This window comes from Epinephelus lanceolatus, chromosome 8 (genome assembly GCF_041903045.1).
Source record: "Epinephelus lanceolatus isolate andai-2023 chromosome 8, ASM4190304v1, whole genome shotgun sequence".
Lineage (NCBI taxonomy): Eukaryota > Metazoa > Chordata > Actinopteri > Perciformes > Serranidae > Epinephelus > Epinephelus lanceolatus.
Genome location: NC_135741.1, coordinates 32,078,609 through 32,106,360, shown reverse-complemented (window position 1 = coordinate 32,106,360; position 27,752 = coordinate 32,078,609). Strand labels below are relative to the sequence as shown.

Below are 27,752 nucleotides of genomic sequence, written 5' to 3'. Positions count from 1 at the left end.
TCAATTTCATTTACTTGACTACAAAACCCACTCTTGGCAAATAATACATAATTACCAGTTGATAATTACGAAGGTGGTGAGCTTACTAATGCTGCCCAACCTGTACTCATCCCAGCTTGTCAAATATGGCCACATTGTCAGTGGACCTAAACATCAAAGTATGACACACTAGGTACCTTCCTTTATCAGGTTTGGATGTTTATGGACAGTGTTTCAATTGACACTTGTTACATGCATTGCGTCTTCTATAAAATACATTTCTGATTTCTGCTCATTACATGCATACAGCCTCTTTCAAATGAACTTACTACATAGGTAAAACACTTAATTTTCATGTTTATTTCCTTAATTTTAGGCAACAAAAGCATATGGTTAGGTGTAGAAAAAAAACATCATCGTTTGCTGAGAAAGTATGGTTGTTACTGATGTAATGTCACGTCACGTGACATACGTTATTAGTAGAGCACGCTATACAAACTAGCACACTATGTTGTTATTAAAATAACTCCACTGACTTTTGATTTCACATGGGAAACAAACAGTGAGCTCCCGGTGAAAGTCTGCTGTTTGTTTGACCAGTTCACCTCCCCCGTAGGGACTTTCTTGCTCACTATACTGTGGTAGTTCCTGGCGGTGTCAGAAATGGCTGCCGCCAGATGTGTATCATATCAAGAGTGCCTCCGTGCATTGGTGTCTGATGCTGATATCAATTAACGAAGTGGCAGTATTTGAAGAGTTCATTTGTGGCTAGCAGTGCAAGTAATAGCTGCTGTTGGTGCATATCATACCCCCACGGGGTGCATCTGAACGTCTGTATCTGACGCTGAAATCATTGACAAAGCAACAGTATTTGATGAGCTGGGAGTAAGAGCAGGCTGTGTTGCCAGCAAAACTATGCTAGCAACTGTGACTTAAATAGTCTGGGTTTGCCCATAGTTCCAACAGCTCATAATGCTAAAGCCCCAGTGGTCTGGAAAATGTCCAATTGGACCGTCAGCCCAGTATACCGCTATCACTGAAAATTTGGTGTGATGCCCTTGTGTGATTACAATAGAATATTTGGTGCCATGCCATGGTCCTGACAGGTCATAATTCCATAACCCCAATAGGCTAAAAAATGTCCCACTGGACCGAAAGGCCATTTGTCTGACAACCAGGTAACCGAAAAACAAATGAGCATTGCTCCAAAGGGCCGTTTCTCTGAGGGCACTCTTTCAAACAGACGCACATGGCTTATTATTATGCAGAATGATGCCATCTAATCTTCTTACTATGGGGAAGGCATGACCCACTCTACTCTACGTCTGATTGGCTTATCTGATATTCTTACCTAGCCTGGTTCCAGACCATAGACCCCACCCACTCAACTGAGTAGGCTTGCATCTCTGGTCTGGCATACTGCAATGAATTTGCGATTTATCTCGTCCAAACGATGGAAGGACCAATGAACGCCGGGGGTGGGGGCGGGTCTAGCGATTAGCCAATCAGCGCCACGCTGTGCGCCGGTGGGTAACTGGTGAGGATAGCAACAATGACGACCACTACAGATCCTACAGACCACATTAACGATGCTATCGAGGTATTTCGCCACTACTCGCGTTAATGGAGGACCAAATTAAGGAAGCTGCTAAACTGGATTTAACGGCGATGCAGCTGGGCGTGCACGACGACGGAGACATTTTAAACGGGCAATGCTCGCTTGTTTTCGGCACCCCCGAGGCATGGATACTAATGATGTCAGATTCTGGGTGAGTTGATGATCTCTACTGATTGGTTAGGGAAAAAATCAAATTCCCTCCCCCTTGTAAATCGCCTTCAATGGAGGCAATGTCAGACTGAAGGTTCTGAGAGCTTCAGTCTGACACTCAGGCTAAGTCTTACCCTAACCCTAACCAGTCTCACTCATGCCAAAACCTGACCAGTCCAACCAACAAAGGCAAAAAGTACTGGCCAATCAGAGGCAGAGTGGGGCAGGTCATGCCTTCACCATAGTAGAAAAGTCTGATGACGTCATCCTGGATAATAATGAACCATGTGCTTCTGTTTGGAAGAGTGCCTCAGAGACATGGCTTTTGGAGCAATGCACATTTGTTTTTGGGATACCTGGCTGTCAGACAAATGGCCTTTTGGTCCAGTGGGACATTTTTCGGCCTATTGGGGTTATGGAATTATGAGCTGTCAGGACCATGGCATGGCAGTGAATATTCAACTGTAATCACACAAGGACATCACACCAAATTCTTCAGTGATAGTGGTTTTCAGTCCAATGGGACATTTTTCAGACTATTAGGGGTTCGGCATCATGAATTATTATAACTTATCACTGATATAGAATAAATGTGTAATACACCGAACCTCTAATTCTGAACCTTTATGCAACAAATTATACACAATACTCGGCCTGACTAAGCTGGTAGGATGCAAGACCATTTAGGAAAACCTTTTAATAAAAATTTCAAACACACTTTTCCACTTGTATTTTCAGGTTTGTGTTATAGAAATAAGAAATGCAAATAATAACACTAAGTAAGTAAGTGTCACACCTGAGAAATTATTCTGACTTCTAACATGTTATCAAAGTGAAGATGAATAAACCTCAAAATATACCCTGTTCATTTTTAGATTTTAAAAGGCAACAATGTGCAATGACATCACAGTCAGAATAAAAGGAGACAAACCAGGTACTCTGAGAGACGTCTCAGTTTGTTAGACTCAGTGTCTCACATTGAATGGGGATTAAAGATGCTGATGCCAATTTACTTTCATTTCTTTGCAGTGTTTTATTTTGATTCTTTGGTTCATCAAGAGACAAATTGAGCTACAAGCCTGATCCTCTCTGATGTTTCATGTCAGTTTACTCTAATAGGTTAAAATCAGACAGCGGCCCATTAATCACCGGCATGTTTTTGGAACAAGAATGACTTTTGCTGGTTTGTTTCTGGCCGAGCTGACTGCAGGCTTTAAACTCAACCCAGATGCCAGTGATTTTCAGGAGCAGGCCACAATACAACAGCTGCAAAAACACAGAAGCAGCGGCAAAACTGGCTTCAGGCTTCGCTGGAGGAATGAGCAGCACAGGCAGCGTGTCTCCACATGACAACTGAGATATGGAGATGGACAATTACAGATGTACAAATGTCCCGAAGACAAACTGACAAGTACATTAAGATTGTGCCTTTGTGCTCAGAGTACAAGATTTGTTTCCTGAGGGTTAGATTAATGCCACTCTGTTTTCTTTCTTTTTTCTTTTTTTTTAAAAGGTGGACCGTGGAGTTTTCTCATAAACAAAAGGTTTACATTCAGTCTTACTCATGAAAATACACGGTGTGTAAAGTTGAGGTCGAACATGTTGAATACATTTAGTTTCCTCATAAAAAGAAGGACATTTGCTGAGTTTCCCGGTATTCTAAATCCATAATTGTTTATATTTTGGTTTACTAGTTTGTAGTCTTGTTCTTCCCTGCCTTTGTTGGTTCATTGCAGCATGTCTTGGTGTGTTATTGCCGCCTGTTGGTCAGTGGAAAAGCATGACACTTATGGCAGTGTTAAGACCTCTGACTGTCAGCCAATCATGTGGTAGATCTCTGTGACCCAAGCAACAGAAAAGTGTGTAACTATAATGGTTTTTAGAGCTGAGTTCTTTATGTAAAAGGGGATTTAGTGACATCTAGCAGTGAGGATTGCAAATTGCAACCGGCTGAAACTTCTCGTGGTTTGAATTTCTTTAGTGTTGATTGCTTATGAGGTTTTCACTGGGAGTCGATTTATCTGCATAAGTTTCTTCCTCTCCAAAACAAACAGACCCAGTGATTTAAACTGGTAAAAACACTGAATAAAGCAGTTTCACTTAAGGAAAAAGTGTTTTTTGTGATGCCCTAATGTGAACTATGGCTCATGCTAAGCTAACGAAAACACAATGATTGTTATTTCAGGTGATTACACACTAAAGAAAACATACTTATTGTATTATATTCTATTTCTGCCAATATATCCCCCTTAATCCTACACACTGGACCTGTAAAGGCAATAATTTTTGGGTGTCATGCTGCAGGATCACGTGATCTGGACGATGCAAAACCTACATAGACATAGACTGTGGGTTTCGGTGGAGAGCTGTATGATGCTCTAAATTATGTTTTAATTAGAGATGTACCGATACCACTTTTTCCTTCCCGATACCGATTCCCGATCCCTGAACCTTAGGTATCTGCCGATAGCGAGTACTGATCCGATACCAACGTGTAAAATAAAAATGGATGGGATATGAATTGTTGTATGTCTCAACTCCTAAAACTTTATGTAAAATATTAAGAAATAAATAGATAATAGTAGAATGAATGCCATAAAACTTTTTATTATCATTATTATTATTATTATTATTATTATTATCCAGTGCTGACACAGATCAAGACACAGGTTAAAGTGCAGCCACACAATTTAAGGCTACAGTAGAATGCTTTTTAAACTCTGCTCCATTTCTGTTTCGTTTGCCTGTAGCGTGCGTATGAGTAATGACGCAAGGCAGTACGTAGTATCGGATAGTATCGCATTTTAGGCAGTATCGGAGGCATTTCCAATACTGGTATCGGTATCGGTACAACTCTAGTTTTAATAGCTTTAATAGCTTGTTATGCATTAAAAGAAGCAGTGCTACCAGAAGGTAACATCCCGCTATAGCTACGAGATGTTCAGGTTTTGAACATTTCGGACACTGATACCTCCTAGTGGTAGTATCAAAAAAAGGACATGGTGGCATACAGCAATAGGCTACATGTGAAATAAAATCATTATTATGATAACAGTTAAACACAAACTACAGAACAAATTGTTACTTTGTAAAGCAGAATCTGGATGGGAGGGTTGTATATTGTGATGGCTCGAATTAGACAAAGTTAAAGGTAACTTACTGTCTGGCTGCCAGAGAAAGCAGCATGTTCTCTCTGACAGTGTGTGCTCAGGCCTGAGACATGAAGTATCCGGTGGATCCCAGTCCTTGTTGGCTGCAAGAGGACACAGCAGAAATGTTTTTTACAATACACATCAACATCCATTCTCTGATATAGTTGGACATCACTGGACCAGACATAAACTCCACCATAACTCAATGTGCCCACTATTCCAAGAGTTATGCTGTATGGATATATTAAGCATTATTTTTGATAGACTATTTGCAAATTGTGTCAAAACCTGTACAATATTTGTGTAATATGGAACTTTGCATGTACTGTACATTTTTAATAATTTGTGTGTAACTTCTTAACTAAAAAAAAAAAATAAAATCAAGATGCTTCCCTTTAAAAGGGTTACCTGAAGGCACCATGAACTGTGGGTATGCTGTGCTTATTTCATATTGGAGTTACAGTAATAATCAGTTTCTGATTTGTCAGTAGCGCTCATACCAAAATCCAAGGTGTGATTACAACCTGAAAGCTCTGATACCTCACACAAGTGCCTGAAAAGCAAACAAACATGGATGCCTAATGTCAGTGAAAGCCCAGCCCAAATCTGATGGATAAAGGTGTATCCAAAGTCTCTGAAATTACATCCATGTTTCTCTCAATTGCATCTTTTTTGCATCTCAGTCCCTCCCGCCAGTGATGCATGGAGAGACGCAAGGAAACCATGCAAGGAGGGAGGAAATGAGGAAATATGTTTCTGGAGAAATGAGACGTAATTTTCTCTGAAGTGTCGCATGAAGCAATGTCTGTTTCTGATGACAGCGGCAGTTGATCACAGCTGGATGAGCTGTCAGTCGGCTTCAACAGCTGCAGAGACTTTTAACGTGTGCCCATACTAATAAGGGTACAAAGTTCTCACTGCCAGAACAATAGACTATTTTCTCTCTGTTTAACAAACATGTGCACATGATTAATCTGCTCTCTGTATCTATAATACTGTATGTATGTATGTATGTATGTACTGTGTACCATTTAGAGTTGCAGAATGCCTTTGTATTATTTTTTCATTCTTTGCATCCCTATTTATCAATATTCTGATTGTGATTCATTATTTAATAACCCAGAATGTGATTAAAGTTTCTTTTGAAAACTGAAAATTATTTATAAGATAAATGTTTCTGGAAAAAATGAAACTCTGTAACTCATCAACCCGACACTCATGAGTGATCAGCCTCACATGTGACTGAATGGAAATAACGATAAATGATGTAAAAAGTGTTTCTTGCTGACAGAGAGCCTCTTTGTGACTTTAATTGTCTCCATAATAAATGTTAATGGCGAAAAAAAATTGATTGTGAAATAGAAAAATCTCTCTAATAAAGAAAGTTTTTTGTCTTTTGTTGTTCAGACCTACTATTTACACAGCTAATTATTTAAACGACATAATAAATCAAGAAACAAATTAGTTAGTTAAATCTCTCATCTGTCACTCTGGTATGTAACTCTGGTATAGTGTGTTATGTCAGATCAGTCTGATCGGCTGCAGCATCCAATCAGTAGAATGCAGAGAAATGTCAGCTCATAAAGCTTCAATGAAGGGTGCTCTGGTGTATCCTCGCTCCTCAGAGCACAAATTAGAGCTTTGAGACGACATTAAAAACGGTGATTCAGAATGACTTCCAGTTCAAGCGAGGATTAAGGAGCAAGGAAATGACCAACAAGAGACTTGGGATGTATTCACAGAGTTTTTTGTCAATGCAAACTAATCCTTAACCCTTAAATGACTAACTCCCATATGACATGAACATGTTGTTAAACCAAGGCAAAAGCCTCAACAGTTTTCATTGCAACCAAACGTGTAGTTCAATCAGTGCAGCTGCTGATTTTAAAAACCAGCTTCCCTGGTTGATGATTAGTGAAAACAGCTGGTGAATAAAAACCTGCAGACTGCTGACCTGAAACTGTGGTAGAAGATAAAATCACCCTCTAACATTTACAATGTTTGTAGGTTAAATGCCAACTGAAGAACTCACCAGTATGCTCAGCTCTCGTCTCTGTTCTCCTCTCTCCTTCCTCTCTCTCTTTCAGTAAAACAAAAGCAGGGTGAACTTCACAGGTTTTTCTGGTACGGGGCCTCGTGACTTCGTCATTTGACATTTACATAGTCCTGCAAATACATGGAGACATTCAGTCAGTTTAAATATTACTTTTTATTTCGTGTTGGAACAGACAGCATGTCAAACCTTCCTTAATCAAAACAGTGCTGTTGCTGGATCAGGTAGGTCATTTTAATGCTCAGGGAAGGATTTCAGAAAAGACCTTAAAAAAAGTCCAAATAAGCAAAATGCAAGTCAAGCCACATTCTTTCACCTCCCTCAATGCGGCATATTTAAATAACATTTGCAATGCACAGGCCCAGCGATAAAATATTCAGCATGTGCGGCCATGCAAGGCCTGCCTGTCGCTGGCTTATTCATTTTTCATTGTTCTGGGATTTTTTAGACATCAAAACTTAAGACTTGCTCTTAGTTTCATGTCTTTGGGAGGTCCAGTCTTAAGTAATTCAAATCTCAAAGCAGTCAGGTCCAAGTCCACAGCTCTGGTGGTGTATACAATGTATGTATCCTCAACTTAGCGCCGCTACATCACAGCACCGTGTATTCAGCTGTGATAACCTGCTGTGTAAACACACGTCCTGTCTGATGCAGACAGTGCGTCATCGCAGGAATAAGTTGTCATTGTAAATGTTAAATTTTCACACTGTACATGCAGAGCAGCCAGAGGACCCGAAATAGGACACACAGACAGAGAAGATCACACGCATGCACTCCAACGTAGACACACTGCTTTAGGAACACACACTGCTAGTTCTGAGTAAACCACTTTAAGACGCCCACTCTCTGCTGCCTACAAGAGTCAAAACACAACACGCTGTAGCTCTCTGTCAACATCCCTGTAGACTTTGAACCAGCAGCATCTCACAGATTTATTTTTATACCTAATGTTGAGTTGCTCTTGTTCACTGAAGGAAAACAAATAAATGTTTCCATCTCTTTGTACGTGAATCATTGACCAAAAATACTGCGGCTGTCTGATGATCACCTTGTATCTTCTGAGGAGCAGGAAACTGGTCTTTGCCTTTCCTGCCTCTTTAGATGTACAGTCATGCTGCTGGCTACATTTTACAACTGTATTATAACTTTTGTTTAAGAGAGCACTACATAAAAGAGCTACCAGGAGTTCATAAATAATGAGCACAAACTTCAGATCTGGTAAAAATAAGACAATAAATTAAATTGAGTTGAACTGCAAACTGCTCCTTTCAAAGTACTTGAGAGAAGCTGTTTTGAATGTAAGAGCCTCTCCCATAAAATACAAGCCCCAGTAGATGATAAATCACCTCCCAATTGTGTTTTCAGTGCAGCTCTTTTATGAATGATCTGTCTTCTGCAGGTCTGACTTATTGGGGATACATTGGAGAGCTGGACAAAAAGAAAATACATACCTTAATCTGAGCACCTCAGAAGAAAGAGGTGAATTTCTTGCCAAAACCGGTGATAGCTGGAGGAGAGTGGATGGGAAAAAGAGGGGAAAAAGATGTCAACTGAGGGACATGATGCTAAAATCCAAGAGCATGGGTTTCATTTCAAAGATAGAACAGAATATAATGCAGTAATACTCTCAGGCATTCTGTGTTACTTTCAATTATCTGTTCTCCTGCAGATCAATGTTTCTCATTTATCTCTTATCTCAACACACATGGGCATATTTTACTCCTCCATCTTCTTTTGTGTCTTTTGTTTGGGGAGGTTACCTCTTTAAAAATGCATGCTGCACCTATTCACATCAAGGATAAATTATTCATTTTAATTCATTTAAAAACCTGTGGACTTCAATAGCTCATATGTGTTTAAGCAAGATTTCTGCTCATGTTCAAAACTTTGTGCACATCTGAAACACATCCCACATGTGTGTGTTCTCTATGTAGCTGAGAATAAAGTTGTAATATTTCAAGAAAATGGCATAATTTCATGATAATAAAGTCAAAATATGGTATAAAAAATCTACCTGCCCTGTAGTCTGCTGTTAATTATTTTATTATTTTGCTTATTTTCAGGGATTCTCTCTGGTTTTTGTGTCTTTATTCTATTGTGTCGTTCTATGATTTTTGTTATTTTTGACTGTACAGCACTCAACAGGTCAAGTGCTGTTGTTTTTTAATTAGATTGGTGACAAAGTTTAGGGAAGCAGCTGTGCCCTGTTTTTCATTGACGGTGGAAAACTTCTGGTCAGGCATAAATCTCACCGTCGTATGGCTTATCGTCCACACAAATGTTAACTTCACTACCTCCAGAAAAGCACAGTTCATAGCTGCTTTCCCAAGATTTTCATTGGAAGCATCCTGAGTCTGGAAACAGGCCCAGACAAAGCAAAAGTATCTCTAAGCGAGGAGGACGTAGGGACAGCATCATGGTGGAGACACACCACACTCACATGTTAGCAAGAATTAATGATGTTGGGTTAAGGATGTGGAGAGAACACAATCTATTGTCCATTTGTGTAACAAATGCATTGACTTGACATTGACACACAACAGTGGTTATATTCAAATTTCTTAATCAAAATTATTGCAAGTGACAATAGAGTGTGCCGGTAAACCCGGAACTCCGTTAGCGCTTTTAGCACTTCCGGGTCTCTTGTCTAAAAGTCAATACATTTTTTGAATGGGATTTCGGTAAAATGCCTCAAATAAGGTCTGTGGTTAACAAAAGCTTAAGCGAGTTTCAGGTTTTGTTCTACGACATAAAACACGTCAGTAAATACCCTACTTGTGAATTTTGAAGCTTTTACGTGTCGTAAAAAAGGCGGTTGCTAACAAGTTGCTCAATAAGACTACAAACCCTGTTGGGGACATTAAACGTCATCACCCCCGAACAGGCGAGAGTGCTGGCAGTCCGCCATTACAGCTTCTTATTTAGCTTAAACAGTCCGATTTCCCCATTATACAATGTTTTTAAAATAAAGCGGCCGAAATCAGTTGAAAGCTTAGTGGCAGTGACGTCAAGAGTCATGTGACCGTGGAGTAGTCATGTAGTCCGTTAAAGCCTAACATTAGCTTTTTACTTCTGGCGATCGCATTGAAGCTTCAAATGCGGTATGAAAGGTGTTCATATGTGAAGATTATCTCACTGAACAAAACCTGTAAGTATCATAAACTTGTGTTAGCCACAGAGCTTATTTTCTGACATAATCTAAAATGGAATGCAAAAATCACATTCACTTTCTCTTCCGGGAACCAGCGCGATACTAAACTTCTGGGTTTTGACGTCAGCCCTGGCACACTCTATTCAGGAGTAGCTGGATATTGGTAGGGACATTTACCTCCAGTTTTGGGCAGTAAGTGCAAAACAATGTTGGATTTTTTTTAAGGGTGGTTGATGTGTAACTTGAAAGCACTCTCATTAGTTACTATTACTGCACTGACTTTGTAATGACCATGGCTATGGACGTGATGGTCATTTTGTTTCTCTTTGTAGTTGTCTGGAATCTCTGTAGCCGTTAAGTGCTCTTTGTAGTTATTTCATTGACTTTTAAATAGGAAGTGTTAACAGTCACCAGGGGCCCATTGATCCATGGGCCCTGTGGCCTGTGCTCAGTAGGCTGGTCCATCCATGGGTTATTATTTTGGGCAGGTTATAATATACAGTAACTCTCTTGATTGAAAAGTGCCTCTCTCCAAAAATTATTAGACTGTTAGCATGGTGATGACCGACAGTAATAGCTGATATCTCTTCAACATGACTGATGTCTTTCATTATTTCATGGCCCAATCACTTGTTTAAAGTGTACTGTCATGAGATGATTTGTTTGATGTACCTTCTCCCAGTTTGCCAGCCTGCTCTGCGGCATTTCCAGGGAGGATCTTTGACAACATGCTGTCTCCCTCCATGCCAGGCTGACCTGCTGCCGCACTGCCAATACCTCCTGGCCTAGGAGCTGCCTTGGAGCCTGGACAGGGCAACAGGGAGATGAAGAGCAGACGACAGGGAAGAGGCGAGACAAAGAGGGGAGGGAAAGAAAAGACAGAGACAGTTGAAGAGGACAAGAGATGTCAGTATCTGTGCAGGTCTAATATTAGATGGCATCTGTCAGTGTGCATTTTTTTTCTTTTTCTACGAAGACATCTGTGGTGTCAAGTGCTCTGTGTCTTTTCATTGCACTTTCCAAAAATCACTTGTAAATCAAACAGAGTGGGCAGCGCCAAAGATGTCTCGTCCATCAGTTGCACTAGTTGCCCCTGTTGTATTTTTCCCGGCCCTGCCAGTCAGCCTTTCCCCCTCTTTACTCATTAGGTCTCCTCTGTATAAACATACACAGCCTTCCTGATGGGCTCCATCTGTTTTGTCTCTACGGATGTGCTGTTGTAGCTTTCAGTCATGAACTGAGACATGTTCTCTGTTTGCTGTCCATCTAACTAACCTACGAACTATTTACCAACAAAGCTATGCTTAAGGTCTGACTCACTGACCACACATTCATCATCAGAAAATTATTTTTATTCCTAAAAAAATTAAAATGAAGTCCAGAACACTGCCAGTACTTATGATCAATTATTAAATATTTTATTTAGCAAGTGACAATGATCAACATTTGTCCTCCAGAATTTTCAATGAAACTGACCATACCTGCTCAACAGATTGACTGAGTTACTTCACACCAAATTAATTAACTGACGAAGTCACTACGCGGTGACTTGACACACTCAGACTGATCTACTGCCATTAAGTGGAACCCCTCCTGTGGATTTTCCACTGTAGGATTACCCACAGATTAAGCTCAGATTAGATGAGACGGCACACACCAGTTACATAACACAGACACAGTGGGCAGCAGCTGGCGAGACATAAGAGTGGTGGTGGGAGTCTCTCTGTGTGTGTGTGTGTGTGTGATGATTGTACTGTACCTATGCCTGTGAGTGGGGGCTGGGCGGCTTTTGTGGCCATGACGGGTGCTGCCTTTGCTCCGATGGCTGTTACTGGAGGCGTGTCGATCTTGGTCTGCGGAGACACAAAGAGAGAGACAGAGAGAGAGAGAGAGACATTGTGAGAAAGTGAAACAGCAGGAGTGACTGTGGAGGGGAAACACAGAGCTCATCATTTAGTCACACAAACATCTCAGTAGGCCTGTATACCTGTTCACAGTAAAACTGTTGGTAATTGAAGACAGTGGGGGAGAAATAGCTCAGATATTCATGATGCACACAGAAAGGAGAGAAAAAGAAATAGGTGGAGAGACTGCTCCCTTATTGTGTTGTGACACCGTTACTGATCGACATGAATGATGACTGAGTGAATGGGGAGTTTCAACATCGTCAACAAAGTCAGCTGTCAGTTATCTTGATTGGTTGGTCTATTCAAAATGTTATGATTGAGAGTATTTTAGAATAAGAATAAAAACATTTGGGAAATATCTATCAGGCCAAATATTTCATCACTGAAATGATCTTGTTTTTATTGTCAAAACAGGCCATGAGACGATTGCACGCCCAGAAAATCTGAGGAAAAATAGTGCTTTATAAATTTAAGATCAAAACATTAAAGCCAACTTTTTTAAGTCTGGCATTTACTGATAGATTTTCTGTTTTATGTTTTGTATTTTGGTGGATATCTGTCCTTGATATCAGATCATTTATTGTTTTATTATTTTTTCAACCCCTTACTTTACATTTATTCTTATTCCCTTAAAGCAGATTTTTTTTTTGTATTTTTTTAATAAATACATTTATATTTTTATTTAGAAATTTCAGGCAGAATTGCAATGTAAATTTTGTTTCATTTTCAGTTTCATTTTCATCCATTGTTGCAATTCTATGACACTTGAGCAAACTATGACATGCAGTAAAAAGGAATGGAAGAAAAAGCCAGAAGGTGTACCCTGAGTTACGATTATTTGAATTATTAGGGAAAAGAGATGACTGGTTGCGCTGTATAATGAAACACAGATCAAAACAATCTGTCAGATTGCTCCTCGAAAATGGAGAAAGAACAGGATACACAGGAAGGCAATCCAGGCATTCTGAAAATACACCAACAAGGAAGGAAATAAAAAAAGCCTTTAATGTAGTGGCTAAATAATTTAATAAAGCCACCATGTTTGGATCACTGTAAGTCTTCATCAGGGCTTTAACAAAGGTTTTAAAAGTCCTGACGAAGACCTACAGGATTGCTTTCCTGTGCATCTTACTTTGATTATTAATATTAATAATAACTTTATTTGTAGAGCATTTTTTTTAGAATAGAATCAATAGTAAAGCTCATGTTCAAGATATAAAACAGTATAAAACAGTATAATTACTGTTCCAAAGGTCAACACTGGACTTTCATTCACACATGCTTGTATTATTCATTATTTCTTTGTATTGAGCTCTGCTGTTATTGTCAGTGACAAGTGAAGCACTTTAAATTGGACTAATCTGAAGGTGGTACATGACTACAGAGTAATTGATCCCAGTAAACATTTCCAGTAAACTCCCAGTAAACATTCACAAATGTTGCCACTGTAGACATCCACATCTTCCTGCATGATTCCCCCTCATCTCTTTGTCTGAGTGGTCTGGTTTGGACATTTTGATATCTGCTGAGTCACAGTGAGCAGTTAGAAAGCTTTTGTGTTGCTGCGTTTCTTTCCAGCTCTGCCCTCAACATTAGGTGACTGTGGCTGCTGCTGCTGCTGCACTAACAGAGAATGGCTTCAGGAAAGATGCAGACCAGACCTTTTCTGATATCCATCACCGTAACAGTTGGTTCTATCTGAACACAGGAAATATGGCTCTGTTTTGATCGCTCTCCATTTTTATGTTCTTACTTTGTGTCCTCTGTTTTCTGTAAAGCTCTTTGTGTCAATCCTGTTTAAAAGCACTCCGTAAATAAACTCGACTTGACGTGACAGACACCGGACTGCTGCCAAACAATCACATAATATTCTGTATTTGTTGAACCACTGACTCCAGTTTGGGTGCAGCAAAGCAGAGGGGGTGCATTAGGATGTAAGGTGCAGCTTTTCATTATTTACAGCCACTTAATCAACGCTTTTAATTACACAATGGACCTAACATAAGAGTGTAAGTGTATGAGTTTGCAGACTGAATAATAATCACATGACAAGTACTATTTACTGTTTATGGCTTCCAGTCGGAGCTCATTCACAGCAGAGCTTTCATAATCATTTCCAAGACACATTCCTGCAGAATTTGATATCAGACCACATGAATTATTTCACTTCGCTTCCCTGTTGATAGTACAACAATGAAGCAATATGAAAATCATGAATGCCTTTCAGCAGTGAAAAACCGTCGTGAATAATTTTAAGACGTGGTGACAGTGGCTTTGTGAACTTCACTGGCAACACATTCATGTATTTACTAGAGAGAGAATGGACTCAGGAAGACAATCATTAAACTTTCTGAATCTTCATGTTACACGTCATAGACTGCAATAGCAAACAAATTTGCATGGATTTGTGATTGTGGAGTAAATGCAGAGTGCAATAGATTTTTTGTAGGGAGACATTTTGAGGGCCAATTTCTTGAGCATCTCGCAGACAGTGAATCAGCTACATTCAGTTATCAGCTGCCTCTGTGTTAATCACAGTGTTAGATAAGGCCTGCCAACGGAGGCAAGGCAGAATTTAAATAAACCATCTGAACTGGGAGGAGATGGACCAGCTCTTATCTGTGGGAGCATGGAGGGACACAGGGGGATGAAGGGAAAGTAAGGGCTGAGGGTGAAGGGAAGAGCTGGTGCAAATAAATTGATGACTGGGAGGAAGAGGAGAATAGAGGCTGGAGGGATGAATAGGATGAAGGATTGAATGATGCAGGAGGATAAACGAGCAAACAACTGTGTGTTGGAGAATGGTAAATTATTAAGAGCAGGATGAATAGAATGAGATAACAACTTCCTGATAAAAAAATGGTTTGTAACATCGAGATGACAAAATATGAGGAGACAGTTTTGTCATGATCATGAGGCACTTATTTTGTGACCTCTGAAAACAAAGAAAACAAGCTTGCAACCTCACTCAAATTAACATGTACGTACCAGGAAGAGACAGAAAAGACAACAAAGAGATGCAAAGAGACACAGAATAACTAGAAGAGGAGCATAAACAAATACAAAGACACAAAATGACCAAAAAGAGACACAAAAATAAAATTACCTCCAAGAGACACAAAACAAGACAGAAAAAACAACCAAAAAAAGACACAAAATGACTACAAAAAAGGGCAAAACAATAAAAAAGACACAAAACAACAACAAAAAAAGACACAACATGACCTCAAAGAAGTCTTATTTTTTTGTTTAAAGAAAAATATAACTATCTTTTCTATCAGTCTTTTGTCATCTCATTACCATATGAAATGAAATCAAATGTTAGCCTTCTCATTTTCCATTTCTTTCTACTAGTCTGCCCTCTCTGAACTCACCATGGTGGCTGGCGTGGTTCCTGCAGGACCTGTCTGCCTGGCTTGTCCCATGGGTCCACCCGCTGGTCCCATCTGCCCTGGCTTGGCCTGGCCCTGCCCCATGCCCTGCCCCATGCCCATGCCCATCCCCATGCCCTGTCCCTGGGCTGGGGGCTGCTGCTGAGGGCCGGTAGTCGCTGCGGCACCGGGCTGCCCTGGTCTGGCCGCTGATGTCTGAGCTTGTTGTTGGAGCTGGGTTCTCTGTCCTTGAGTTCCGTCTGTCTGGGAGCCTGGACCACCCTGCCGCCCTGGTCCCGCAGGCCCGCCAGTGGGGCCCTGAGCCCGGGCAGAGCTGCTGCCAGACCTGGAGGAGCCTGGGTGGAGGAAGGGAGGGTGGAACATTTTTTTTATCAATGAAAAGTTTTTGCTCATTGTTCCAGAATTGTCTCATTTCACCAGAAAAACTAGAAAAGAGTAAAGAAAGCACAAAATTCAGCAGTCACCTGTCACAGCAGATATTCTAAAACAACACAGAATATCAGTGGTACTCTGCACCCCCCAGGCTTTTACATGCTGTCAAACTGCAGCAAATGATCGACAGCTTAAAGTAATCATGTGTGCACAAAGGATTCAGTCGATACATCTGTGATCTTTGCATCATCTGTTCATTTTCTTATTTGAGCACTTCCTAAATAGAAACCCCCGACTGATAAGCTCCAGTCAGGGAGGTCTGACTCATCCAATCAGATTATTTCTGCCTCTGAGAAAGTTTTGCTTTTGTGAAACTAAAACTCTAATCTGCTGATTAAGGAGCTGCAGTATTTATTCTACAAAAGGGCTTTCTCATTATTACAATGGCATTTCAATTTTCATTACAATGTATACAAAAGCAGTTGACAGGTGAAGCAGCAGTGAAAGAGAGAACGACATGCAACAAATGTTGTGAGCAAAGATCAAACCAGCGATTTAATGAGTACACTGCTAAGAACACAGCCACAGTGCTGCCCTGAGAGAAAACATTTCCTTTGAAAAGTTACGCTTCATATAGTTAATTAAAAACTGTTGATCCCTGAGGGGACAGTTGATTGTAAAAGAGCATCAAACTGTTTGAAAAACAGGGGATATTAAACATTTCTGCCTCAGACCCAAATAGAAATTCACTGGGATCTTATCAAAGGATCACAGCTTATTATTGCACCAGTAATAATTTGTGGGCCGACCATAGTTTGGGAAATTTATTTTAGGTCTGTGGGATACAGTTATAGAATTATCATTTCATTCATTCAGTATGGTGCATGGTCTCATTTATCCAGAGTGACTCAACGATCTGTGAAGTAGCTCATAAGATTTAGCTCACTGATCAGTAACATTAGATCATAAATAACACAAAAAGGAAACTAACCTCATTTTAAATTTTGGGATGGCTCTCGTGTGGTTAAAACTGTACCTATCTGAAAGAACACCTAACTAGGGGTTTCACAGAATAGTAGACTTGTCAGCTATCAAAACCACCATTCGACACTGCATCATTGTAGACTGTGGTTCTAGCATGGTGCAGTACTAAAGCAGTAGCACTGCAGATTCAGCGTTTTTAACATGTGGTAATGTGTTTTTCCGAACCGTCTTTAAACGCACCATGAGAAGGCGCATACACGCGCTGTCATGTTGTGATCAGAGTCAATCCACACAGACGAGACGTGTGCTGCTGGGCAGTGCTGGTGAGTGTTAACTATGTTCAGCAAAGCAGCCAGGAAGAAGCAAAAAACCTTGCACAGTTTCTTCCAAACAAACTGTGTAAGTTGAGTAATACTGTTGCATGTAGATAATGTTAGCTAAATGATGACTAATTAATAGATGCCAATATATCAAGTTAAGCTAGTTAACAAGAACACTAACGTTAATGTTATTGTTACCTATGTTAAATACCTTGCTAGCTAGTTTCATGCTAGGAATAAACCCACTCCTCCTTAATATGAACTTGTGCTCACTATTGCTTTGCACATACTTTTTTAATCTTTATTGCCACAATATAAAGAGCAGGGTCAGGAAGGAGACAGTGGACCAGAGGCCAGCAAGGATGATCATGCAGGGTCTTCACAGGAGAGATTATAACTGGCTGAGAGAAAATATCTATAGCATAAAAGTGACCGTGCGATTAATTTCCACAGCTATGTCACCACTACTATCCTTAATTCTATTTCTAAATTTTGCTTTGCACATTTATTATCTATATTATTGCAATAGATAGAAGAGGGACAGGGAGAAACCAGGCAGGTATCAGGACAGGGACCTGACAGCAGCACCAATTATCAGCCCAAGGCTTCACAGGTAAGGAGAAATTATAAATGGCTAAGGAAATGTCTATAGGATAAGAGTGACTCTAAGATTAATTTTCACAGCTATTTCAGAGCTACTCTTATGAATACTCTAAAATGTTTTTTGTCTGTATTGCAATAGCAATACTACTGCATTATTTGTGTTTTTAAATGCAGCAGGTATAGGTCATGCCATTTTTCTTTATCTTGATTAATTTTGCACATCTGTGCTGTCATATTTGATGATGTGTGCACGCAAAAAAATCAAAGCTACATTGCATCCCCCTTGTTAAAAATTAACAATTCGACCACTGACTGTAATTGTTTCCAGGTCATAGCTGTCATGCGTGACTTTAACACTGTGCAGTGTAGGGCCCTAAAACCAGTCAGTCTGCAAAAGAAGCAGACAGACAGACAGGCTGTGCATCCCAATGCTTCAGAGCAGATAAAACCATCAGGTACAATTTATAGTTTATATGCGGTAAGCTTATGGCTAGTGCTAGCAGTGGCAACTCTAGCGGGAGAAGCACCCACAGAGTGAACAGAGTACCCAAACTACAATCGGATCATTTTCCAAACGTCCAACACCGACAACAAAAAAGAAACAGGTCTACAACATGTGGACATTCTATTTATGGTATGATTGCCACAGTAATTTCACAAGTTATATTCGAAGCTGATCTTGTATTTCAAACTGTTTGGGCTGTAATACGTCAAAGTAGGCTATTCAGAGCTTTTGAGATAGCCTTCTGACAACTGACTGTGGACTTAACTTTGGTTGGTTTGTTTGAACAATATTTCCAACATAATGTTGTGTTAAATAAAGTGAATTTAAGGCATTTAGAGGAGGAAAGACCCTTGCTAACCATGCAAGAAAGCAGACGTGTTATTACTACAGTCAAACAGTATCTCCAGCTCAGCTAAGCCTGATGGGTGTTTGGTCCAATCAGGTCGAGACTCATTTGTAAACAGCCTCTCAGAGCCAGTTGAGGACTTTGCTATTTCACCACCTCCAGGTGGGTCCAGCCTACTTAAGTAACCCTTAACTGGTTGTATTTGAGCAATCTGTTCTCATGCAGTGTTGTTATCTAAGTAATGCACCAAAATTTGAATATAATCCACATAATCATTAGTGTATAAACAATTTGTATATAAGCCATGTATTTGGGAAGGCTGTGATCACGTGACCAATGCACTGACCAGAGTAAAGAAGGAAGCCATCTGTATCAAGGCAGGAAGGAGTTGTAGATCGGTCACGAAACACAGGACTTCCCCCAGGAGACAGGTATTCGGAGCCCTGTGAACTTTGAGTAAGCTTTGATTTTTTTTAAAGGTATGTCCTCACCATGTTTCATAAGTAACTTTACTTGCCCAGACCTAACTTATGTAACTTTTTGTTAAGTACATAACATTACACTGAGTAGGTAACATCATTCCTTGGGTGCTAATTGGTTAGATATCATACCAACTGTTGTATGTGCAATTTCGTAGGATATCATATGAACCATTGTATGAGGATACGCTGATTGAGACCTTTTTCATGAGAACTGATCACTATTACTGGGTTAAAAAAATAATTCTGATTTCTCCATAGATTAACTGACTACTTGATTCATTTTTGGGAGGAGCTGATGACTACTAAAATGCAGCATGTGATGAATGCCCTCCCAACTACATCAACATTTTCTGATACAAAATATGGAGTACCTCAGGGCTCTGTTTTTGGCCTTTTACTTTTCTCTCTTTATATTTTGCCTCTTGGCCAGTGCTGTCTGTCCCCACAGTTAAAAAAAAGAGGTCAGCAGCCCTTTCCTTGTCGTGCCTCCTTCCTCTGGAAAAAACTCCCTATTGATATCAGTGGGACAGTGGGACTCTGATGACGTGTTTCAATCCATCTTTTCACCTTAGCTTTCAGTAGTTGCTTATTCTTTGATTATTTCAAGCCTGGTACCTGTTTCCAATACCCCTCCAACAAGTCAGTCTCAATATGAATCAATAAGCTTAGTGCTATAGTCCATGTTTGTCCTGCTGACTGGAATACTGTAAACTTTCTGCATTTCTCTAACATACTGTTTGTTTGTTGTTTCACAAACACAGCTGTGTGCCTCTGTCTCTCTTTCACTCTTTCCCTTGTTTCCTCTCCTTCTCCACTCAGGCGTCTCTGTGCTGGACCACTGGCCACCCTGGGACCGACCTCTTTCTCCTCATGCTGTCGGTGCCTCATTCCAGATGTTCGAGATCTGGATCTTTTTCCTCGTTTCTCTCTCCCTTTGTGTGTTTATTTTCTGTCTGATATTTGTGTGAATGTTGTACCTCTTTTGTATTTGTGTGGTTTGTCCTCTTTCCGGGTCTCAGTGGTGGTAATGAGGTATTTTACAAATATGTTCTTGAACTATCAATAATTTTTTCACCCCGATTGTCTGTTGTGCAATCTAAAATAATGTTTGTCTATCTTGTAGGCACAACATCTGTTGCATGTCTGTTTGTCCTAGGAGAGTGATCATCTCCCCTGTTGTGCTTCCTGAGGTTTTTTCCTTTCTTTCCCTATTAAAAGTTTTTTTGTGTGAGTTTTCCCTGTCTGAATCACGGTTCTATGGACAGAGGGTGTTGTGTGACTTAACATTGTAAGGCCCCTGGAGGCAAATTTGTGATTCATGATATTGGTCTGTATAAATAAAACTGACTTGGTGTGACTTAAATGGGAATTAGAAATATGCCTGTTACATATCAAGTCACAGACATATAATTTGTTTTAAATAGAGACATTTTGGCACCACTGCTCATTCTGGCCAGCTGCCAGACTGCCTACACTGGCAAGAATCCGAATGAGGTCTAATATCCTTCTAGTCATAAAATTGAATGAGCAAATGACTTTTGAATGATGCTTTTTTTTTGTACTACTTCTTAAATGTATTCACAATGCTCAGATGACCTAATAATAGTCATTAAAAAGATGGAAAGCTAGTTTAAAAAATTATCAATATGTCACCAAATCAGTTGAATAATCAAACAAACAATTAGCTACATTAAGGTCTTTTTCTATCTGTCAAATATTTGGACATTTAATGGAGATGATGAGCTGTAAATATAGATTACCTTCTGCACTGAAAGTGCAAATGTAATTACAAAAACATTTTACACAAGGTGTAAAGGTGCCTTAAATGCACCAGGGGTGGAGCCAGACAGAAACATTTGGGGCTCAGCCCAAACCTAGATGGGTGCAGGGACATGCTCCCCAGGGAGATTTTTTTTTTTTCCAGTTCACGGCAGCTAAATCTTTTCAAACCATTAGAAATAATAGAATGTCTAAGTATTTGTACATCATTTGTTAAAAACATGGGAGCTGCCACAGGGGAAAAAAATCATCCTGTCGAATCTACATCCTATTATGTCTCTAATTGTTCTCCATCAGTTTTCATCATTGTGAAAGCATCACGCAACAAATGTTAAGGATGACTATTTTTAACTCCTGCCACCCCAAAATAGGGAATAATTGTTGGATGTTAGTATTTTTAAGTTACATAACATAGGTGGGGTAGGAATTTGGTGTAAACAGCACTACTAATAGAGAAGCTTTTGTTCCTTTGATTTGCGGATGAGTCAAAGGGACCGAGAGGAAATTACACAAAATTAAAGGTATTTTAAAACTTAAAAGCTACTGGTATGTACCTGGTGGTTGACCCTGCATGTCCACTTGCTGCTGGGACTTGCTGCGTGAGGATCGGTGAGGGTCCCCCTGTCTGGAGGAGCGCTGTCCGTGGTGGTGCCCAGATGGATCTCTGGAGTAGTCCGATGAGTGGTACCCACCAGACCTTGAATCACCACGCCTTCCTGAAGATGAGGATCGACCTGAAGGGTCGTGGCGCATCGATGGGTCTTTTGGGTGTCCCTTAGATGACCTTGAGGACCTCTGCTCATCTGAATGACGTGACGCGGATGAGTGTCGGCTAGAGCTGCCATGGTGACGGTGGTCACGGGATGAAGAGTGCCGCCCGTGGCCGTACTCATCCTGGGGCCACAGGTCCTCCTCAGGAGGCTCATCGTAATCATGGTAGGTGTGTTTGACACCGTGCCTGCTCCTCCCAGATGAGTGGCTGCCGTAGTGTCGAGAACTGGAGCGTGGCTTCTCAAACCAGTCAGTTTCTTCTTGGCCCAGATGGTAGGCTTTGGAAACCGAGAGCAGATCACAGTCAATCTCCATGTCGTTTGGAGACAGCGGCATGCAGGCTGAGAGAAAGAAGGAGACGGGAAGAAGAAGACCAACCGCATGCAAAAGAAAAGAGTAGGGGGGGGGGAGAAGACACAGAAAGAAAGGCAGAAAATAAAAATAAAAGTTTTACATCCATGCAGTATACACTTCACATCGCCTTCACACATTACAAGACAATATGAACAGGATAAAACAAACACTGCAAAACAGTCTGTGTTGGCAGCTGTTTTTGTGCCCAAATGTTTCAGCTTCAAATTTAAAGCCAACGACATAAAAAATAATTTTATGCTTGAACATATTTTAAACAACTGCCTTGCAGTCTTGATGGTATCGTTCAGGTTAATTGTTATTGGCCCTCTTTGAAAGATGTTTCAATATAGAAGTGACTATGAGGGACTGTTTTGCAGTGTAGACAAAGAGTTCATAAATCAAAATACATGTAAACTAAACATCAATGCCAATGGCATGATTAAAGACAAAACCCTGTAAAAAAAAATCAATGCATCTGTGTCGTGCAAAGAAGACCTTTTAAGTGAATCAGAGTGTAGCGAACGAAGAAAACGACCACGCCGAAGAACCATGCGAGTATTGGACAGACAGACGACTGGACGAACAGGCGGAAGGACGGACAGGCAGGCAGACAGACAGACAGCAGTCCACTGATAAGAGAGCTCCAACTGACTCTTAGGAAGAAGAAAACATCAGCATGCAACGGCTATCTCTGTCTCTCTTTTTCTTTCTCTTTCTCTTTGCTAAGCCTAGCCTCTGGGTGGGTGGGGGACGTTTAGATAAACGGTGGGGGCAGTAGAAGGTAGTGAGACTGTGTGGGCATTCAGCTCCCACAATTACCTTCGCTGTCTGACACAGCACAATGATAATCGTCTATAATGTATGTATCATCCGATTTGTAGACATGAGTCCGGGGAAGGTCCCGTATGTGGTCTTGCACGTCTGGAAGCGAGTGGCTGGAACCATACTGGCCATAATAGTAATGATATCTACTGCTGCGACTGTCGTACGGGTCGGGACCTAAGCTTGATGATCGCCCAGAACCCATGAACCTCCCCAGGGGACTGAGTGGGCTCTCCTCTTCAGAGTACTGTCGGGTTGGGTGGCGTCCCCTGCTGTAGCTTGATCGGTAGGAGCGGTCGTCCCTCTCATAGGATCTGCTGCGATACCCAGAGTAGTCTCTGGCTGAGATCTTGTCCATGCCGTAGCCAGTGGAACGGGAGCGGCCGGTGGAGGTGTAGTATATCCGATCGTCCTCCTCCACCATTGAACCATAGTATCGACTACCATGACTGGTGCCAGTGACTGGTGCCTCATATGTATTCCTCTTAAAGCCGTAGTCCTCAATCAGCTGGCGCCCTCGAATGTGAGAGGAGGGGTAAGCCCCACCTCCTGCTGAGGAATAGGAGGCTAGGTCTGCCTCCACATCTCGAGCCTCCTCAATGGGGGAAAACTTGGAGATTTTTTGCTCCATACTCCCCAGCTTCCTGTGCTTGCTGCGCTTGGAGGACATGACAGCAGGAGCCAGAAGGCTTCTGGAGGACGGCGAAGGTTTCTGTACCCCGGAGCGTAGGCTGCCATGTTTGTAGTCATAGTCATAGTAATAGGAGGATCCCCCACCCATGCTAGAGCTCACGCTGCTGCTGCTGCCCCCTAGAGGTCCGTGCCTGTAGCTGCTCTTACCCCTGCCGTGGTGGTCGTACAGCTCTTCCTGCATCGCTGCTTCCTCTTCAGGTGCCCTGCCGTACGAGGAGCTGCCAGTTCCCCCACGCGTCGTGCTGCCAATGGTGCTGCCGTGGCCGTGGATGTCACCCGCGTAACGCCCATGATGCATCATGTCCCCTGTCGTCGTGCCCAGCCCGTCTTTTGCCGTCAGCTCGCTTACATCGTCAATCATCATGTAGTTCCTAGGGATGTTCTGCTCTAGGCCAGGAGCCCCATACATCCCATCTGCAGTGCTGTACGTGGAGGGGCTGTCTACAGAGTGCCCATAGGCATTAGAAACTGTAGAAGTGTACTGTCCGTAAGAGCTGGCTGTAGTGGTGGTATAGCCATAAGTATTAGCGGTGGTTGTGGTGTACTGGCCATATGAACTAGCTGAAGTTGAAGTATACTGGCCATAAGTGCTGGGTGGCATGGTAGAGTACCCACCGTAGCTGCTGGACACTGGTGCTGAACCATATGGCCCATAGGAGCTGGCCATGGTTGTCGATCCAGTGTACTGACCATAAGAGGGGGCTGCACTGGAATATGTAGCGTCCTGGGCCGTGGTGGTGACCACGACTGTGGGGTTGCTGATCGTCTCATAGTTGGTGGGCATCTTGTGCTCCAGATCGGCCAGCGATGTCTGCCTTGGTCTTCCTGGGTGGACTGTCAGGATATCAGCCTGGGGCTGCCCAGGGTACGGGGTAGTCTGGCTGGGGTAGGAGGACACAGCGCTGGGATAGGGTGAGCTGTGGGTGGGGTATGGGGGCTGACCAGGGGGCGCAGGCCCAAAACCTGTATGCCCAGGCTGGGGCTGAGGTGCAGCTGGTAACCCCATGTCTGTCTGGGGGTATGGGGGCTGAGTTTGGGGATAGGTGTGGGAAGGGTAGGAGGTTTGAGACTGATAAGAAGGTCCTGGAGGGGGGACATGGCTTTGGAGGGGCGTGGGTTGTGGCAGTGCCTGGGACTGAGACACTGTTGGATAGGGAGGCTGGTTGAAAGTCAAAGACTGGTACGGCACACTTGATTGTGGAGTTGGTGCAGCCGGTTGGCTCTGGGGGTACTGACAGGAGAGAAAGGATGAGGTGGGTGGGTACTGGGCTGCTGTGTTGAGGTCGCTGGTGAACTGGCTGAGAGGGGCAGTGCTTGGCCTCGTTGACAGTAGTCCATTGGTCTCATGTGATGCAGCTGCAGCTGCTAAACGTAAGTTATTCAATTCACTGTCAGACATATAGTCCCTAGTGTCCCCCATACACCTCAGGTAGGCAATATCCCTCCTCTCCCGCTCCTTGACCAGTGTCTCTTTCCTCTGATGGATCCCCAGCTCTAGGTATCTCAGTTTAGCATCAATTTCTTTCTCTTCCTCCTCTAGTTCAGCTTGCTGTTTTCTCAGCTTGGTCGACTCTTGCTCCACGGCCTTCAGTTCGTGGGTGAGGTCTTTGAGGAGGCTGGCTTTGGCAGCCAGGCCAGACCTAGAGCTGGGCTTGAGGCTGGGCACGGAGGGCAGGTAGACCTGTTGGAGGGCAGGTGCCATCATGGGCAGGTGAGCCGATGCAGTAGTCTCGTCTGGAGGAGGGCTGGGCAGGGTTCGCTTGACCTTGCGGAGGAGTGAGCTCTGCTGTAGGGCTGCCAGCTGGAGAGAGAGAAAGAGAGGAAGGGAGGGAGGGATGGGAGAGCAGGAGAATATGGAGAGACACAGAAGCATGGAAATAAAGGGATTGGAGAAGTAAAACAAAAGAACAGGAGGGTGTGGAGAAGGATCAGTGGGATAAGATGGTGAGCAAGTTAAATTTAGAGGGACAGGAGATGGAACATTTGTGGTGACCAAATGTGAATGTGAGGTGGACAAAGACATGTCAGGGTAATAGACAAAGGAGACAGATGAACGAGGGAGACGACAGGATTAAAGAGAAGGAAGGATAAAGAGAGAAAGTGCGGGAGAAGAATGGGGAAGACAGAGAGGGAAGAAAAGGAAAGAAGGAAGGTAGAGTAGGGTAACGATAGATAGAGGAAACAGGTAGATGGGAAAGAAGTAGAAAGGAGTGGAAAGGTGGTAGCAGAAAATCCATAGAGAAGAATCAAAGTGGGAGAAGAAAGTTGAAGGAGGTGGGAGGACAGATGGTGTGCACAAGAAATGAATATAGAACAGGAGGAAGAGGAGGGAGGAAAACTCAAAAAGAGTAAAAGGTCAAGTGACAGAGGAAACAAGGAAAAGACACAACGACAGGGATATACGAGGGAGACAAAGGAGACACATATAGACACAGAGACAAGGACAACAGGAAACAAGAGTGGAGTTTGTATTAGAGGACATACATGAACATTAAAATGTGTGCCAATTGCGGTGCAGTTTTCTGGTAATTAATCTTCTACATCCAAGCAAACATCTTAAATTGTTGGGAAACTTTTTTGATGGGTTGTTGCTTTCAGGATTTTGTATTTCAACAAGGTTAACATGACAAACTCTCTGTCCCATATTTTGTAATACTGACAACATTTGTCTTTTATTTAAAATTTTGAGTAAAATATAACTTTACAATTAGCAGGACCAAACCAATTATCTTTTAAAAGCTGAGATGGTCTTTAAAGATGGGTCTTAGTCTGCTTCGAATGAGTGTGACTGGCTTTTGTATGAATAGAAAAGCTTTGCTAAACATATTTTGGAAATGAATCACCTTGCAACTGTCAAGGAATAAATTTCCTTTCAGTTATGGATTAGGAGGTGGCGGCGTGAAGTTATGGCAGATACATAATAAGTGCTATTGAGTCGGTTTGGACCTAAAACTATAAAGGATGTTACCAACACCTTTTTGAATCCATGTCTTATTGAATTTATGCTGTTCTGAAAACAAAATAGGTCTCTACCACTTCAGCAAGTATACACAATAAAGCAGCCACAGAGGTTACTTTATCTTTAGACCAAGCCTACTGCACCATGTGTTAGCCAAGAAAAACACAAAGAACACAAGACAAGCATTTCAGTGTATTTGATTGTCATCTTGTCTGTGTGTTTTGACTGCACATGGAACTAATCCGTTTATAGTACAAACTAGCCACTTGTATCTTGTTCAGATGAGTCAGTGTTTTCTTTTGGCTAATCAATATCATGAATGACGCAAACATCAGACTGAATGTTGTTTCAGCTTTGTTTTTTAAAGTGTCTAAATACTGTATCTTCCCATCCCATACATATTTGATAAGGGCGTTTTGAATTTGTAAATAGATCACACAGTATGCTGTGTGTTGTTTATCGTGTCAATCTGTGTGGGGGCGGCAACATAAAATAAATCCCTAATCTCGGCATGTGGGCAGTGAAAACATACTTCCAACACCTCAGAAGATTAGGAGAGAAAACACTGTGCAGTGTGAAACATCTATACATAACAAAGGGTCTGTTCATCACAACATTTACATAATGACTGCTATGACTCAATATTGCTGATGGAAGGCAGAAGAAAACAAATACATTTTTTTTAGTCATTTCATAGGCACGTCCCAAAGCAGTCTGCTTAGTTTCGTTTACCTTGCCATATGCTTTGGAGTGATTTTACAATGCAACAGGGGATGATGTGGAAGTGGATAACTGCTGAATGATTCAAGTCAGTTTAACTTTTTAAATGTATTCCTAAAACATACTTTTATCAAAGGACCTATTCTAATTTTGCTTAATTTAGCTTGAATTGCTTCTTTATTTCTTCTTTTATTAGTCAAGCAGTGTCGTAATAACTCGGAGAGGAGTAAGATCAGCGCAAAGTTATAGTAATTGGAAAGAGTTTTACCTATTTCATTCTGGTCCATTAATGTCTTCTGTTACCTAAAAGTTCCCAACTGACATGATTTTATATTAAATTTGTTGATTTTAATTTGCAGCCCCATGTGAGCCACTTTGTAACTTTGGTTTTGAAAAGTGCTCTATAAATCAAGTTCATTAGTTTATGATGATGTATTCATTCTTTAGCTATCAATCTGATCTTTATCAATTGGTCTAAACAAATGAAGCCTTTCACACCAAAATATGTTTATTGTGAGAGCAGTGTGCCATCGGCCATGTATGCTGTAATACAGGTTTCATTTTGAAAATGAATTGGTCCTGGTTTGTAATTATGATGACACTGAAGGAGTTATTAATGCACAGAATTATGATAGTAATG

The 27,752-nt window shown here is 41.6% G+C and overlaps 1 protein-coding gene across 3 annotated transcripts in view; it reads right to left on the bottom strand.

Moving 5' to 3' along the window:
* bsna (bassoon presynaptic cytomatrix protein a) overlaps positions 1-27,752 on the bottom strand; it is a 211,827-nt gene that overhangs the window by 6,006 nt on the left and 178,069 nt on the right. For 2 of the 3 annotated variants that reach the window (XM_078170200.1, XM_078170201.1), the window contains 8 exons: positions 22,738-25,234; positions 21,348-21,842; positions 15,385-15,737; positions 11,863-11,956; positions 10,776-10,907; positions 8,404-8,459; positions 6,932-7,065; positions 4,908-5,000 (listed from right to left, as the gene is read on the bottom strand). In XM_078170200.1, the coding sequence (XP_078026326.1) occupies positions 8,419-8,459; positions 10,776-10,907; positions 11,863-11,956; positions 15,385-15,737; positions 21,348-21,842; positions 22,738-25,234 (3,612 nt within the window). In that variant the 3' untranslated portion in view covers positions 4,908-5,000; positions 6,932-7,065; positions 8,404-8,418. The remainder of the gene's footprint in view (positions 1-4,907; positions 5,001-6,931; positions 7,066-8,403; positions 8,460-10,775; positions 10,908-11,862; positions 11,957-15,384; positions 15,738-21,347; positions 21,843-22,737; positions 25,235-27,752) is intronic. The other variant, XM_033629348.2, reaches the window with a different exon arrangement.